The 17,312-nt window shown below is 43.1% G+C and overlaps 1 protein-coding gene across 1 annotated transcript; it reads right to left on the reverse strand.

The window, feature by feature from the left end:
• Positions 1-1,913: 1,913 nt before the first annotated feature.
• Positions 1,914-16,823, reverse strand: ptpa (protein phosphatase 2 phosphatase activator). The gene is made up of 10 exons (XM_029125273.2): positions 16,718-16,823; positions 15,422-15,531; positions 13,823-13,909; positions 12,892-13,017; positions 12,612-12,729; positions 12,266-12,365; positions 11,958-12,082; positions 11,673-11,773; positions 8,907-9,014; positions 1,914-2,833 (listed from the first exon to the last, which is right to left on the reverse strand). Exons 1-10 carry the CDS (start codon positions 16,740-16,742, stop codon positions 2,759-2,761), a joined length of 975 nt encoding a protein of 324 aa, XP_028981106.1. The 5' UTR covers positions 16,743-16,823; the 3' UTR covers positions 1,914-2,758.
• Positions 16,824-17,312: the final 489 nt, after the last annotated feature.

Raw genomic sequence — 17,312 nt, forward strand, 5'->3', positions numbered from 1 at the left:
TGGTTGTTGTTTGGGCAGGTTCTCCCAGCTCTGCAAAGACACTCTTAAGCTTTGTTAGTGGCCATTGCTTTCTTTGTCAGGGCATCAGTAAGCTCCTGGACAGTCCGTGGTGCTACTTGGCGTCGTCGGATGCACTGACACATAACGTCCCAGAGGTTCTCAATTGAATTCAGGTCTAGGAAATGTGAAGGCCAGTCAATGGCATCAATGCCTTCATCATCCAGGAACTGTCTACACATTCTGGCCACATGAGGCCGGGCATTGTCCTGCACCAGGAGGAACCCAGGGCCCACTACACCAGTGTAAGGTTCTGATGATAGGTCTGAGGGTTTCATCCCAGTACCTAACAGCAGACAGGGTACCATTGGCTAGCATGTGGAGGTCTGTATGACCCTCCAAAGATTTGCCTCCCCAGACCATCCCTGATCCACTGCCAAGGCCATCATGATGTTGCAAGCAGCATAACGTCCACCACTGCATCTCCAGACTCTTTCACGTCTGTCACGTGTTCAGTGTGAACCTGCTCTCATCTGTGAAGAGAACGACGCGCCAATGTCAGACCTGCCAATTCTGGTGTTCTCTAGCGAATGCCAGTTCAGCTGCACAGTGCTGGGCTGTGAGCACAGGTCCCACTAGAGGACATCGGGTCCTCATGCCACCCTCATGGAGTCTGTTTCTGACAGTTTGGTCAGAAACATGCACACCAGTAGCCCGATTGAGGTAATTCTGTAGGGCTCTGGCAGTGATTCTCCTGGTCCTCCTCTCACAAAGGATTAGATACCGGTCCTGCTACTGGGTTGATGCACTTCTACGGCCCTGTCCAGCTCTCCTTGTGTACCGGCCTGTCTCCTGGTATCTCCTCCATGCTCTTAAGACTGTACTGGGAGACACAGCAAACCCTCTTTTGACAACACAGATGGATGTACCATCCTGGAGGAGCTGGACTACCTGTGCAACCTGAATGGGCTGCAGGTACCGCCTCATGCTACCAGCAGTGACAAGGACACTTGCAAAATGCAAATCTAGAGAAGAATCAGTCAGGAAGGATAAGGAGAGAGCAATTGTCTGTGGCCACCACCTACAAAACCATTCCCTTTTTGGGGGTTGTCTTGCTGTTGCCTCTCCAGTGCACCTGTTGTCACTTTCATTTACAACAAAACAGGTGACATTGATTCACAATCGCTTATTCTTCTTAACTGGACAGATTGAAATCTCTGAAGTTTTATTGACTTGGTGTTATACTGTGATGATTACGTGTTCCCTTCCTCTTTTGATTAGTGTATATGTATTTTGATTTAACACTTTTGGTTACAACAAGATTCAATGTGTGATTTCATAGTTTTGATGTCTTCAATATTATTCAACAATGTGGAAAATAGGAAAATTAAACAAATACCCAAGAATGAATAGGTGTATCCAAATCTTTGACTGGTACTGTATATACTGTTTGGCTGCATGATATCATTAAATTAGGATAGACTTGGTTAGCTAGTAACAATATATTTACATTAAGTCATTTAGCAGATATACATGAGCAATTCAATTTAAGGGTATTGCTTAAGGTCACAATGACAAACATTTTCACCTTGTTGACTTGGGATGCAACCCAGCAACCTTCCGGTTACTGGCCCAAAGCTCTAACCGGTCAACAATATTCTGCGCCATGGCAGTCAGCTAACCACTGATGCTAACAGTAGTTAAATAATTGTAAATTAAAAAAATATAATGGAGAAATCTCCCATTGGCACAAAGACCAATGTGAAACTGTTAAATGATTCAATAAGAGAATATGGTATATACCAATTATTTTATTTGTAACCATTTCAGTTAATACCAGCAGGTTCTTCAGGAACCATCTTGAAATTATCTAAACCATCAAAAATTATTTCGCAAAATAACGACAGAACACTGAAATCATTAAACAAATGATTATAATATGACAGAGCTTGTATAACCATACAGGCAATAACAACATTGACACATTATCTAATAAAACAAAAACAAAATCAGCCAAAATAATAGAAATAACATGACTGTTGAAGAAATGTTAATGTCTCAAATCAGCCAATTCATCAATGAAACACACAATTCACATATCATAACCCCTCATAATTACTTAAAAAGAACCGCCCTGTATAAAGTGCCCAGTATGGGGTCAGCGCAATACACATCTGGCCACTCATAGTAAAGCCAAACGCTAGTCTTTGCCATGTTTATCTAAAAAATCTAAACCATTCCTCAACACAGGAGCTGCGTTCATTAAGGCGCACAAAGGAAAAAAAGTTTCAAACAACATTACATAAATTTACGTTTCTCAATTCTCAACAGTCCTTCCGTCCTTTCAGTCCATTTTCTTCCATTTGGCGCCAAATGAACACAACCCGGCTCAGAGTTTGTACATATCTTGAGATTAACACACACTGGTAAAGGTGCGCGCACTCTCAATATTGCATTAAGAATGACCTACAGCTTTCCGTAACTGCAACACAACCGCATGCACACACCTGCACGCATGCCGTTCCTGAATGCCGCAGGCATCAGGGGGACGGCAAAAAAACAAACTAAAACAGAGACAGTGATGGCCGTTGTAGGGTGCTGGCAATTTGAGGGGTGTTTCTTGTCAAAGGCGACAGCTTAGGGGTCGGTGTGTGTGTGCTAATATTGGGGATGAATCTTGCATGAGGATTGACTGTCGATCCTCATGGATTGTTGGAAGTTTGGTCTCTACTTCACACACACAGGGTTTCCGTCCACGGGTCTAGGGCTTCACAGCCTGGATGGACAGGAGGCTGCCAAATTTGAAGTGCTGAATGACGGGAAACTTCTCCAAGCACTATATTGAGAAGAAAAGGGAATGGAAGGAATTTACAGCATCTTATAAATAGAGAAAAAGGTCAAAGAGACAGAAATATGGGGGTAATCAAAAAGATTAAGAAAAAAAATATTGGTTTGACCAATGAAATTACACCAATACTTAATGAGAATAAAGGAAGAACAGAAGTTTAATAACTTGACATTGACGCTAGCGACCTGTTGGTGCAAGTTGGTGCAATATGTGGTATTTAACACAAGTAAAAGTGAGTTCTGCCTCTTAACATGAAGTAAAATCTCTTGCCTAGGGAGTGTTCTCACCAATAAGGTTGGTAGTTAATCTAGCATATTCTGTCAAATGTATAGTACTGAGAACTTCTATCTGCAGAATGACTGTTACAACCCCATTTGGGACACTGGGTAAAATGCTAATAAAACAGAATGCAATGATGTACAAATTATTTATCCGTATGTTTAAATGAAAATGGTGCAAAGACACCATATCAAATGTTGAAACTGAGAAATATTAGTGTTTTTGGAAAATAAATGCTGATTTTGAATTGGATGCAATCAACATGTTTCAAAAAAGTTGGGACAGGGGCATGTTTACCCCTGTGTTGCATCACCTCTTCTTTTGACAAAACTCTGTAAGCGTTTGGGAACTGAGGAGACCAATTGCTGTAGTTTTGAAATTGAAATGTTTTACCATTCTTGCTTGAAACAGGATTTCAGCTGCTCAACAGTTTGGGGTCTCCTTTGTCGTATATTTTTCATTTCATAATCCGCCAAATGTTTTCAGTGGGTGACAGGTCTGGACTGCAGGCAGGCCAGTTCAGCACCCGGACTCTTTTACTACGGAGCCATGCTGTTGTAATCCGTGCATAATATGGTTTGGCATTGTCTTGCTGAAATATGAAAGGCCTTCCCCGAAAACGACATTGTCTGGATGGCAGCATGTGTTGCTCCAAAACCTGTATATATTGTTCAGCATTAATGGAGCCGTCACAGATGTGCAAGTCATCCATACCATGTGAACTAATTCACCCCCATACCATCAAGGATTCTGGCTATTGAACTGTGCGCTGACAAAAAGCCTGATGGTCCCTCTCCTCTTTAGTTCAGAAGACACAGCATCCAAAATAATTTCTAATTTTGATTTGTCAGAACAGAGGATAGTTTTCCACTTCGATCCATCTTTCCACTCAGTCCATCTGAAATGAGCTCAAGCGCAGATAAGCCGGCGGTGATTCTGGATCTTGTTTACATAAGGTTTCTTCTTTGCATGGTAGAGTTTTACCCTGCATTTGTAGATGCAGCGATGTACTGTGTTCACCGACCATGGTTTTCTGAAGTGTTCCTGAGCCCATACAGTTATTTCCAATACAGAATTGTGTCTGTTCTTAATGTAGTGCCGCCTGAGGGCCCTGAATCTTTTAATGAAATTCAGATTCTCTGAGTCTTTTAATGAAATTGTGTACCGAAGATGATGAGATCTCCAAACTAAATTTTAAGTTGAGAAACATTATTCTTAAATAGTTGCACTATTTGCCCGTGCAGTCTTTCACAGAGTGGTGAACCCCTCCCCATCCTCACTTCTGACAGACTCATCTTCTCTGGAATGATCTTTTAAGACCCAATTATGTTACTGACCTGTTGCCAATTGACCTAATTAGTTGTGTGATGTTCCACCAGGTTTTTCAGCACACAACCTTTCCAGTATTTGTTGCCTCCGTCTCAACTTTCTTGAAACGTGTTGCTGGCATCAAATTCAAAGTGGGACTATATTTTTCAAGAAACAATAAAATATCTCAGTTTCAACATTTGATATGTTGTGATATGTTTTTAACATTTTCTATTGAATACAAGGTTTAAATTATTTCTCATTGCATTCTCTTTTTATTTACATTTTAAACAGCGTCCCAACTTTTTTGGAAACGCAGTCGTACATCAAAGTCACATCCTTGATAAAAACCCATGATGTGGTACATTTCTGGGCTCCAGGATAACAAAAAGTTAGAGTAGCGTTAGAGTTCACTATTTTTTATTTAGCAATTGGAGCTAGCATTGACTGCTAGCTTTAAAACTTATCTTTCAAGTTCAAGTTAAAATGTTCTGATGTATGACAATGTAACTGCTTTTTGAGCAATCACGTTAATATTTTGGGAGTGATCAGACAGATCAGTGCATTCAGCCGTTGTGCTAACTGCACATTAGTGTCAGGTACATGCAATGAGCTGGCGCCTTTCTTTTTCTATCTAGAGACAGCCCTGATGCGAACATCTGACAGCTAAACTGTGAAGTTGACAAATTGGTTTACATTTTGTTGTGTATTTTTTGTGCTTTTGATAGACAGGTTAAGGACACTTAATTGCAAATTATTTAGCTCATTTGTTGATAACACAGGCAGCACCCAGTGGGAGTTCTTTCTGTGAATGCATCTGGGGCATCTGTACTAGGACAGGGTTGTTTTTTCACAGGCCTTTTCTGAATTTTCTTGGGTCCATTCAGAACAGGCCTCCATTTCAACAGTCATATACCATTTGACTGCATTTTTTTAATAACTCAAAATACAAAATAAATATCTTTATTCGATTCCATCAGCGTGTGACTAAGTTGTCTGGTGACCCAAAGTAATACTCAATAACTAGAACTAGAATTTCTACATGGCGAATCAAACTTTTTTTCTGCATTACTTTAACAATACTGAGTCTTTGCTGAGGATTTGCTGAGTCTTCTGCAATTGACTTTCTAACATCCATTAAAAAAAACGGGAGAAAAACACCACACTTGTGTAAGTCTAAACATTTGAACAGAATGTCTTGTCTGGGAGTTGCATGTTTGGTTGGCGAGCCAGAAGTGGAAAGATTGCGAAAGGACTGAGGAGGAAAGCAAAGCAGCAGGACAGAGGCAGCGTTAGAGAAACGGAGAAGAGAAGGAGAGAGACTGAGAGGCACAGAGACGATTCCCTATGTGAGGCCGGGGGAGGGAGAGTGGAATGCGAGCCCGCTGATTGCTGCTCCAGGCTGGGACAGAGAGGGAGGGAGGAGAGAGCAGAGGGAGGAGGGGGGAGGTTAGCAGACAGCTTGGCCCCTCAGCTCTGGGAAGACTTGCAGGCCCATTCTCGAAAACACAGGATGTGGGCTCGGGCAGAAGGGGGTTGGGCCGGCACTGCGCTCTCACACACACACACACACACGCGCGCGCGCACATACACACACACACACACACACACACACACACACACACACAGTTCCGCTCTCTCAGTTCCTCTCAGAGTTAACCCTTGCTTGCCTCCCTCTAATTTCTCAATAGAATCATTAGTCGACTCTCACTCATATAATGGTGCTACTAGATGAACTACACACAAGACAGATCTTTAAAGTGTAGTTACAAACAGTCCTCACCAGTGAAAAGGAAGATAATGTCTATCTTTTTTTTGTATGACCTTGTGTCAATTGATTAAACTACACCAACCATATACTTAAAAAATGTTTTCATTACCCCTTAAAGAAAATGGTTTACTTGGGATTAGGATTGTATCACCTCAAATTGGCCACTTTACTGTGCAAGAATTGTCATGAAAAACAATTTAATGTAAATAAAATGCAAATACAATGTTGTATTCATATATAATACTTGCTCCGTCCAAATATTACCTGTATTGGCAAGCTTACTTGTTTAATTTGTTATATATTTAGTGAATTAGTTTGATTTCAAAAGAAAAACAAGAAACTATTGTCACGTGAATTATAACAAATCCTAAGAAGATCGGAAATTACTGCTTTTAGGAACACAACATTCTATAATTATTTTATTTGATACAAACGAAGTACTTTTTTGAACTGTCAAATAGTGTTATTAGCCAAAAACCCAAACAAAACATCCTTCCATATGGCTAAAGATATTTGTGGGTAACCAAGTTTTACAGTCATGGACAGTAGCATGCTAGCTTACAATGAAGCTGGGGCAGTCGGTTAAACCTAATATTAAAACGAAAGGGAATTGTGCTGGTGATGACCCATGCAGCACACAATATGTTACACCCAAATCTAGCTAGCTAATCAACTAACTAGCTGTTGCTGCATTTGCAAACATGCTTTCACACAAATTGTGCTCCTGCCAGCTGCTGCAATGAACGCAGCTGAACAAAACAAGCTATTGTCCACAAACCGCACTGACGGGCAAGCAAACTGATATTCAATATTCTTGGGGGGGGGGGGGGGGGGGGGGGTATGATCACAGCTTTATGAAGTATTGAGTCTGCATCACTAAATATTTATTCTACTTGTCAATCACAGGAAACATCCTTTGACCTCCGACATCACCACTCACGTGTCTAAAATTCACCTTGAGCAACACAACACCTTGAAATATCAGTGACTGCAGGGATTATCTTTGGGAAAGTGTCTCATGCCACCTCGGAAGTAGACGGTCAATACTGTCACTTGCATGATAATGTTATAGTATCCAGAGTAGGGCTATGATACATGATACTGATATAGTATCCAGAGTAGGGCTATGATACATGATACTGATATAGTATCCAGAGTAGGGCTATGATACATGATACTGTTATAGTATCCAGAGTAGGGCTATGATACATGATACTGTTATAGTATCCAGAGTAGTGCTATGATACATGATACTGTTATAGTATCCAGAGTAGGGCTATGATACTTGATAATGTTATAGTATCCAGAGTGGGGCTATGATACATGATACTGTTATAGTATCCAGAGTGGGGCTATGATACATGATACTGTTATAGTATCCAGAGTAGGGCTATGATACATGATACTGTTATAGTATCCAGAGTAGGGCTATGATACATGATACAGTATCCAGAGTAGTGCTATGATACATGATACTGATATAGTGTCCAGAGTAGGGCTATGATACATGATACTGTTATAGTATCCAGAGTAGGGCTATGATACATGATACTGTTATAATATCCAGAGTAGGGCTATGATACATGATACTGTTATAGCACCCAGAGTAGGGCTATGGTACATGATACTGTTATAGCACTCAGAGTAGGGCTATGGTACATGATACTGTTATAGCACCCAGAGTAGGGCTATGATACATGATACTGATATAGTATCCAGAGTGGGGCTATGATACATGATACTGTTATAGTATCCAGAGTAGGGCTATGATACATGATACTGTTATAGTATCCAGAGTAGTGCTATGATACATGATACAGTATCCAGAGTAGTGCTATGATACATGATACTGATATAGTGTCCAAAGTAGGGCTATGATACATGATACTGTTATAGTATCCAGAGTAGGGCTATGATACATGATACTGTTATAGTACCCAGAGTAGGGCTATGATACATGATACTGTTATAGTATCCAGAGTGGGGCTATGATACATGATACTGTTATAGTATCCAGAGTGGGGCTATGATACATGATACTGATATAGTACCCAGAGTAGGGCTATGATACATGATACTGTTATAGTATCCAGAGTGGGGCCATGATACATGATACTGATATAGTATCCAGAGTAGGGCTATGATACATGACACTGTAATAGTATCCAGAGTAGGGCTATGATACATGATGCTGTTATTGTATCCAGAGTAGGGCTATGATACATGATACTGATATAGTATCCAGAGTAGGGCTATGATACATGATACTGTTATTGTATCCAGAGTAGGGCTATGATACATGATACTGATATAGTATCCAGAGTAGGGCTATGATACATGATACTGTTATAGTATCCAGAGTAGTGCTATGATACATGATACTGATATAGTATCCAGAGTAGGGCTATGATACATGATACTGTTATTGTATCCAGAGTAGGGCTATGATACATGATGCTGTTATAGTATCCAGATAAAAGATACTGATCTATTGTCCAAACTAGGGGGTATGCTGACTGCTGCCAGTCACTCCTTGGGTATGTGTATAGTTCATTTTCACAGGATTGTTTCTTTGGGCAGAAGCTGTAGAATGTGATAGGAAATGCCAAGTCTGCAACTACAATGTACAAAGTGCTCCTTTGTCTAGATTTAACCCCCCCCCCCCAACCCCCCCACTATGTGTATCTGTTTGTGTCTTCTCACCTCTGCCTTGTACATTCGGACCAGGCCCTGGTTGACTTTGGACCAGGTAGGGACAGCACTGATGTTCCACAGTTGATTGGAGTGCTCCGCAAATGGACCTGTTTTCATCTGGGGGGTGGGGGGGATAAGGATAGTAGAGAGAAAATAGAGGATGACAGAGAGCAGAATGGTTAGAGTTAAAGCTATCCATAGTCTAACCAGCCAATGGATAGTAAATACGCCTAAGACATTATTGACCAGCTCATTTTGGGGGTTTCAGTGAAGTGTGCATTTCTAGTGTGTGTGGTATGTTCATACACTTCCTCAATTAAAGGAAAAAGTTAAAAATCGAGGGGGCCCTGAATGAATGAAAGCACGACTGAATAAATGTAGTGGTCGTGTGTGGAACCCCACTCCTCTCCCAGCACCTTCCCCCTACAAGAACCCAGAGGGCAGCTTGTGACCGGGCCAGGAACCCAACCCCTGCCTTCTACCAGCCACACACACGCAGACACACAGAAAAAGAGAGGGAAGGAGCGACACACACACACACACACACACACACACACACACACACACACACACACACACCCGGACTTTCCATAGCCTCGCGTGAGCAGGGAGGGGGCAGGGGAGAAGGGGGGGGAGGGGGGGGGGGGGAGGGTCGAGCAAGGGTCCCTTGGGGGAAGGAGTGATTCACAACAGCATGTGGGGAAGGAAATGACTCATGTGAGCTTAGTACGCTACACACAACCTCCCAGAAAGAGGCTGACACAGACTCACAAAAACACACATGTGAGCATGTGAGTGTGCGTCCAATAGCATGAGTAGCAAGAGAGAGAAAAAAGAGTCAGTGTGAGCATTTTAGACAGAGGACGAGTAAGAAACAGAAAAGCCTAACAAATGGACAAAGGCAGGCTTACTGGAAAAAAAGAAAAGAAATGGACAGTAGAATGTGCTGAATACACACATCTATAAAATCAAGGCAGAGAAGCTGAAGAACTGAAAAGACACAAAACAGAGCTGTATAACACACACACACACACACACACACACACACACACACAGCCTTCTGGTATAAGGAAATGCCTTCTTTCTCCTCCCCCTCTTTTCCCCTGGACTCTGGGAAACTGAGTCAGAAATCAACTAAGAGAGCTGACAGAGAGTAAGAGAGGTGACATAGACAGAGAGAGCAATAGAGAGACTGACAGAGTTGAGAGAGAGAGAGAGAGAGAGAGAGAGGGAGAGAGAGACTGACAGAGTTGAGAGAGAGAGAGAGAGAGAGAGAGAGGGAGAGAGTGACTGACAGAGTTGAGAGAGAGAGAGAAAGAGCTCCTCAGTGCAGCTGCAACATATTTCTTGGCCCAGTCTGCTGATCAGGGGAAGAACAGGACATGGCTGCACCTCCTCCGCTACTTCCCTCCCCTCCTTTTCCGCCAGTCTCAATCACCCCCCCCCCCCCCCCCCCCCCCCCCATTGCCTCTTCTGCTAAGGTTCCTGGCTCGCTGATGTAAAGCAGGATATGAGATGCTGTGTGTGTGTGTGTGTGTGTGTTTTTTTTCTTGATGGAATTAATGATTTACACAAATCAGTCACACGTAATCAGTCCTGACTTTCAGACACCTTCACTGTTCTTACTAGCAGTAACTTTGCTTATACTCGCTTCGCTGAAGACAGTTCCACTCACTTGGACTGAGGTTGAATGTGAATGGTTTTGATGACATGACATATTGGTACATAAACCGATTGGCCATAACATTATGACCACTGACAGTGCATCGCAGTTTGTTGCGTATGGGGCCCATGCTGACCCCTGTCCACCACTGAAAGTGCCTACAATGGCCACGTGAGCATCAGAACTGGACCACGGAGCAATGGAAGAAGATGGACTGGTCTGAAGTTTCCTTTTCCATCACGTGGATGGCCAGGTACGTGTGCGTTGTTTACCAGGAGAACACATGGCACCAGGATGCACTATGGGAAGAAGGCAAGCCGGCGGAGGCAGTGTGATGCTTTGGGCAATGTTCTGCTCGGAAACCTTGGATTCTGCCATTCATGTGGATGTTACTTTGACACCTACCACTGTTGCATTGTTTCAGACCATGTGCACCCTTTCATGGCAACGGTATTCCCTGATGGCATTGGCCTCTTTCAGCAGGATAATGCACCCTGCCACAAAGCAAAAATGGTTCAGGAATGGTTTGAGGAACACAACAACAAGTTCAAGGTGCTGACTTTGGCATCCAGATCTCAATTCGATCAAGCATCTGTGGGATGTTCTAGAAAAACAGGTCAGATCCATGGAGGCCCCACCTCGCAACATACAGGACATAAAGGATCTGCTGCTAATGTCTTGGTGCCAGATACCACAGCACACCTTCAGAGGTCTAGTGGAGTCCATGCCTCGACGGGTCAGGGCTGTTTTGGCGGCAAAGGGGGGGACCTACACAATATTAGGCAGGCGGTCATAATGTTACGGCTGATTGGTGTACATGACAATCTTTCTTTTTTGGGTTGGCAGCACCACTTTCACAGAAGGCCTGAAATGTCAGAAGCCATCTTAAAACAAAAAATGTCAGTTCTGGACCAAATGATCAGCAACAATTTTGTAAAATGTTTCTAAAATTGTAACACGTCCAATTCTCCCAAACAAACATCGGAGTAAGTTCCACTCCGTTCCATCAGAGTATCCTCAAATAAAAAATTAAACGTCAACAAAACTGAACAAAAACATATTTCCTGTTTTTTTTCTCTCCCCCCTTTCTTCTGCCTCATTGTTCCTCTCACCTCGTTAATGAATTTGATGCACTCCAGGAACATGTAGTCCTTGTGATTCTCGTTGACCACCTTCTCATCCACAAAGTGCCTGGGCTCCAGCGTGGGGTGGTCTGGGACCAAGACGTTTAAGAGAAGCAGAGGGCAGAGCAGAGCGCAGGGAGACTTTAGATGCACAGACCACTGGGTGTCACCCTCTCCCTCCCAACGCCGCGGTTCACCCTCCACACCCAGAACAAACATCTACGACAGACACTGACGTGGGCATCGGCAAGACCAGTAGTATTGACCTCTCACCTATGAACTGGGCGCTGCCCCAGATGAAAGGTAGAAACTGGAAATCGTCGAGGCCCCAGACACCCTGGCTCCCAGCAGGCTCCATCCTGTATGTTTTCTGAAGCTTGCGCATGACCTCCAGATATCTTTAAAAAAAAAAATAGGAAAAAAAAGGATGCTCATATTTCAAGCTACAGCCCATACATTAGCCCAGTGTTCCTCAATCCTGATCCCAGGGACACAAAGGGTTGTGCTTGTTTTTAGGCCCACACGCACGCTCGCATACAAAAACACACGCTCAAAACACGCACAGAAAGTTCCTGCCTCACCTGTCAAAAACCTTGAAGATGATGGCCAACTGGTCATCGACCGTGAGAGCGCCAATCTTGCAGAGACAGCAGAGGAAGATGGCAAAAGCTGCCTCATGACCTGATAAAACATAACAACCTTTGTCATTTCATGGACAGACAGGCATGCAGATTTCAGAAATACAATTTCCCCTTTGTTAGTGATGGAGATGGAATGGGCCATACTGATGCAAAATCAAAGTCAGGGTGTATTTTTAACGGCAATGTTTGTGCAGAAGGAAGGTGGTGGATTTGTGTTTCACCAGCGCCCTCTAGTGGACACGTGAAGCAGGGGCAGACGTTGTGAATGTGTTTGTTTGTCTGTTACCTGTTCCGTAGTCTATCCTGGTGGAATTACCCACCGACTCTTTCAAATACACAGCTATCTCTGGAGCCGCCGCAGCCTTGTCCTCTGGGATGACCGCTGAAACCAGGGCTTCTGCTTCCTACACACAGACACCAGTTTGCATTTCTGTTATTCAGGCAAAAGAAATATCAAAACCTCAGAAAAAAACAACAGACAAACAGTTAATAAATTGTTATCTTTTTATTTTTTAACAGATGTGTGTGGCCCACTGTTTGGGCTGTCCATCCATGCCTGTGCTCACCTGGTCGAGCTTGGCGTACCAGGTCCGAAAGGCCTTGTTGCCAAAGCGGGATGGCTGGTCTGCGGGCGGCGTCTCATCGATCCAGCGGTCCAAGGTCCCCAGCAGAACCAGCAACTTCTCTATTGTCTAAAATGGGACAAAAAAAACAAGAAAACAAGCCGATTTAAAATGTATCTACCGTTGTCCTTTCAGCGCATTCACTTCTTATTAGCACTTAAACGGGATTCCCGGACCAGGATGAGTTGTTGTTATTGGGGTGACATGCAAAGTTAGCCAAAGTGTTTGACGTTTAAAAAAAGGTATTCATCGAGTTGTTACTTCACAGGGCTCTGAGGCATAGAAAGGTGAACATAAGGGACAGGAATGGCCATGAATACTTGCTCAAGGCAGTGAGGCAGACGGTTGTTTGTGCACCAACAACAGCCTAAGGCATCGTGGCTGGATGTGACCCCATTCTCCCCCTCGCTCTGCCTGATGATGGAAGGAACCGTTGCCTCCAGGGACCCATTATTGGCGGGGGGGTGGGGGTGGGGGGGGTGTCTTACAGACTGACAGTAAGCGTCGCTACCCATGCAGATGCCCCTCCCCCTCACCTCTCAGACTACTCCATTATTCATGAAAAGGCAGCACAGTGCAACCCTGTGTGTGTGTGTGTGTGTGTGTGTGTGTGTCTAGGAAAGGCAACAATACAATATCACAGATTTACCTCTACATTTGTACCAGACCAACAGAATACTACACAGCAAACACATCCATTTGTTGATCTGTTTCCTATGTATTCACAGGAATGACGTGTGACGTGTGAATACTATGTATTCACAGGAATGACGTGTGCATCAACACGGACGCGTATCAACCAGAATATACAATGTTTCCATCTGAATGGACACGGTATGAAAGCCAATGAGCCGTCGATGTGTGCGTTTCCTACCTCGGACACTTTGTATTCACATGTAAGCTTCTTCCCTTTCACGCCCTCATTCAGCGTCAGAACGAATCCCATGTAATCAGCATACGCCTTCACAGAGACAGTGGGAGAGGACAGAGACCAGGGAGTCAGTACAATGAATGGAGGACCCCGAGAGGCTGGTTTTAGTCAGTTGTCTTATGTCACAGGTCGGCGGGTTTTCACTTCTCCGGTGGGGTTTGATTCATTCGTCAATTGAGCTTAGAGATTAGTTAGGGATTCCCCACAACCTGGTTGCGTAGGTCCAGAGGAAGCAGAGAGAACACAAACCAACAGACATTATGACCTCCTCGGAATGGGGAATGGGTGACAATCCTGTCTTATGTTGTCATCATGTACTCCCTGGGTTAGGGTTACACCCGCTTGTTAGTCACAAAGAGACAAAACAGTGAAATGTGTGGCTGCAACTCATGTACAGCATGCAGACATGGTCAAACAGTTTAGTTGTTGCTCGGTCAAACATTGGAATGTGGTAGAAGCAACTTTGACTGCGGTGTTATTGTTGGCGTCAGATGTGGTGGTTCCAGCATCTCAGAAACAGCTGACATCCTGGGATTTTCACACTGTACTGTCTATCGAGTTTACAAATAACGGTGGCAATAAACAAAAACAATATAGCGCGTGGCAGTTCTTTGGGTGATAACACCCTGTTAATGTGAGAGGTCAGAGAATGGCCAGACTTGTTCTAGCTGACAGAATGGCCACAAATACTGAAGTAACCTTTATAACAGTAGCATGCAGAAGGACAACTTAGAACGCACAACGTGTAAAACTTTGAAGCGGATGGAGACAAAAGGGGGTTTTACCTGATATTCGATAGAGCAAATAAAAATGTTGCCAGTCACTGTGTGTATTTCTTACTTTTACTTTACCAGGTAGTTATGACTAACAAATTCTTGTTTCCAGCAACGACCAGGGAGCAATTTCTCATTGTTTACTCATAATTATAGACTAATCTGCTAGAACGTGACTTGAGGCAGACTGAGTTACTGAGTTCTGTTCCCTGGGGTATACAATAGCAGCACTGGGAAAATAAGCCAAAATATTACCATCCATGACCATAAAAACCACTTACTAGAGGCAATCTCCTGATATCATCTGCTGTTCATTATAAGTATTCTGAATTAAAAACACTCTCAGATATAGGTGACTGGTAATGGGAGAATTGATGGCCACAACAACTTGTAGTACTGGTGGAAACAGTCATTAAAAAAAAATCACACAAAAAAAACTGTGAAGAAAATGAATGTGATCAAATCAGTTCAGGCCATTTATTACAATATGGACTTCTGGCCATATTGCCCATTACATTTACAAAGCTTTCTCAAAGGAAAAACAAAGAAAAACCCTGTTTCTCATTGGGCAAGTCTAGGCTGTCCCTCGCTGTCGGTTGGTTTTCCTTCCATTTGATGGTTAATATGAGCCTGGCCTCATAGGAAAGCAGAGGAAGTGACTACATTCCATGAGGCTAGGTTGAGTGTCTCCCACGTTTCCTCAGAACGGGCGTTTCTGAAAGCCCAGTCAAGACCTGGGCCTTATGAGTGTGCTATGAGTGTGCGTTACCTGGGAACGTTTCCACTTCCCCATGTCGGGAACCATGCAGATCTCTTTTTTGGGCACCATGAAGTTGTGATTGACTGGGACAGGTGATGTCTCATCTTCAGGGGAGGAGGCTGAAAAGCAGAAGTAGAAACGAATCAAGGCATATCAGGTGTGTCCCTGTAGCTCGGCTTATAGGGTCAGATTAGCCTAATGGGCTATACAAACTCCTACAGCGTATCAGAATTGTTTTCAACTTTGAACCTTGAGCACGCCCAACTTATTCTTTTTACTACAGTCACGGACAAGCACACCTGATTCTACCTGTGAACTACGCATTAGGCCCACTACGACATGAACCGGCTGTTCTGATATTGGCGTGAGTGTGGAACTGAGAGGAAACCACTGTGCTGTATCAGTTGGAAAGCGTCTGCTCATTACACAAGACTCCCTGATTTGGAGATGGACAGTAAACTACACAGAATTTATTTTTTTGTACCTGTGTAATCCCTCTGAAATTAACTGATGAATTGAATGCCATCAGAATTTACACATTATCCATACCATTGTATTCAGAAAAGCATAAGCTTTTATTAAATTTCAATCAAATGTATTTTATAAAGCACTTTTCACATCAGTAGTTGTCACAAAGCGCTTATACAAAACACCCAGCCTGGAACCCCCAAGAGCATGCAACAACAGTGTTGAAGATACAAACTACAGGAAATCATTATTATATTCTAGCTAGCTAATCAATGTCTACTTTGCAGTGCAAAACCCATGCCTACAATGTTATTCATGACAAAACCTGACACAAACAGTAAACATCAAAAACAACATAGCCTTTTCCGTCCATTACATTGACTTCATGGCCAAAATGAAATGGCTTTTAATACTAGGGCTTGCGGCTGTCCATTAGCACAAGTTAATCAATGTAACGTTAGCTGGCTAACAAGGTTAGCTATCCACCTACTGTAACTGGTTATTGGCTCCTGCTGATTTAGCTAAATTAACGTAGCCCGTTACATTTCATATAAATTATACATGAAAGAAAGATAAGAGGTTGTTGTATGATTTTCTTGTCACTAAGGCAACCTAGTGCCTCGAGACAGACCATTACACACTAGCTACTGTGACCAATGCAACAAATAGATCTGCTAGCAAGCTGCAACTGCTAACCAGGACCGATTCACTGTCTCAAGAAAAGTTAAGTGCAGCATTATTCCTCATGGGGAATATTCGGCTACTTCTTTCTCACGGGCAACCGCAACACGGCATTGTGAATATTCCAGAAAACGCACAATTGAACGACGAAATTACCTGAATGGGGTTCAGTCTCCGCCATGTTTACAAGAGTGAGGTTTTGATAACATCACCTTTCAACTTTCGCCATAGTCTCGGGCGTCTTTTACAGTGCCCTCCTGCGTTGTTGCGGTGAACTGCACCAGACAAGGGAAGTGTGTTCTCGACAGTCCTAACCAGGCGCTAAGACCTCTGGGGTACCTAACCAGAGGGTACTTCAGAAGACTCACGAGTGGGAACGCCAGTGGTACTCAGGACAGGGCAACATTCATTATGTGGCAAAGTAAACAAAACAGTTCCCAGAAAATAGATTTCTGTTCTTTCAGCACCATTGGTGGACTTAGACACTGACTGCATGTAGTGCAGAATATATATGTGAATTATATGTAATATACATATGAATTAGATATGCCCCCAATGCCAAAAAATGCCCCCTGAGTCATGTCATAGTGGAGCCTGGCCTGGTTCTAATCATAGGCTACCCTGGCCACCCTAATAGATTAGTGATTTCATATTAAAAGCTTACTCCAAATGTCAAATAACATTAATTTTGACATGCAAATACCCAAGCAGAGAAATGAAAGACCCAAACGGCGTTGCATTCAGAGCCATA

This window comes from Esox lucius, chromosome 14, assembly GCF_011004845.1.
Source record: "Esox lucius isolate fEsoLuc1 chromosome 14, fEsoLuc1.pri, whole genome shotgun sequence".
NCBI lineage: Eukaryota > Metazoa > Chordata > Actinopteri > Esociformes > Esocidae > Esox > Esox lucius.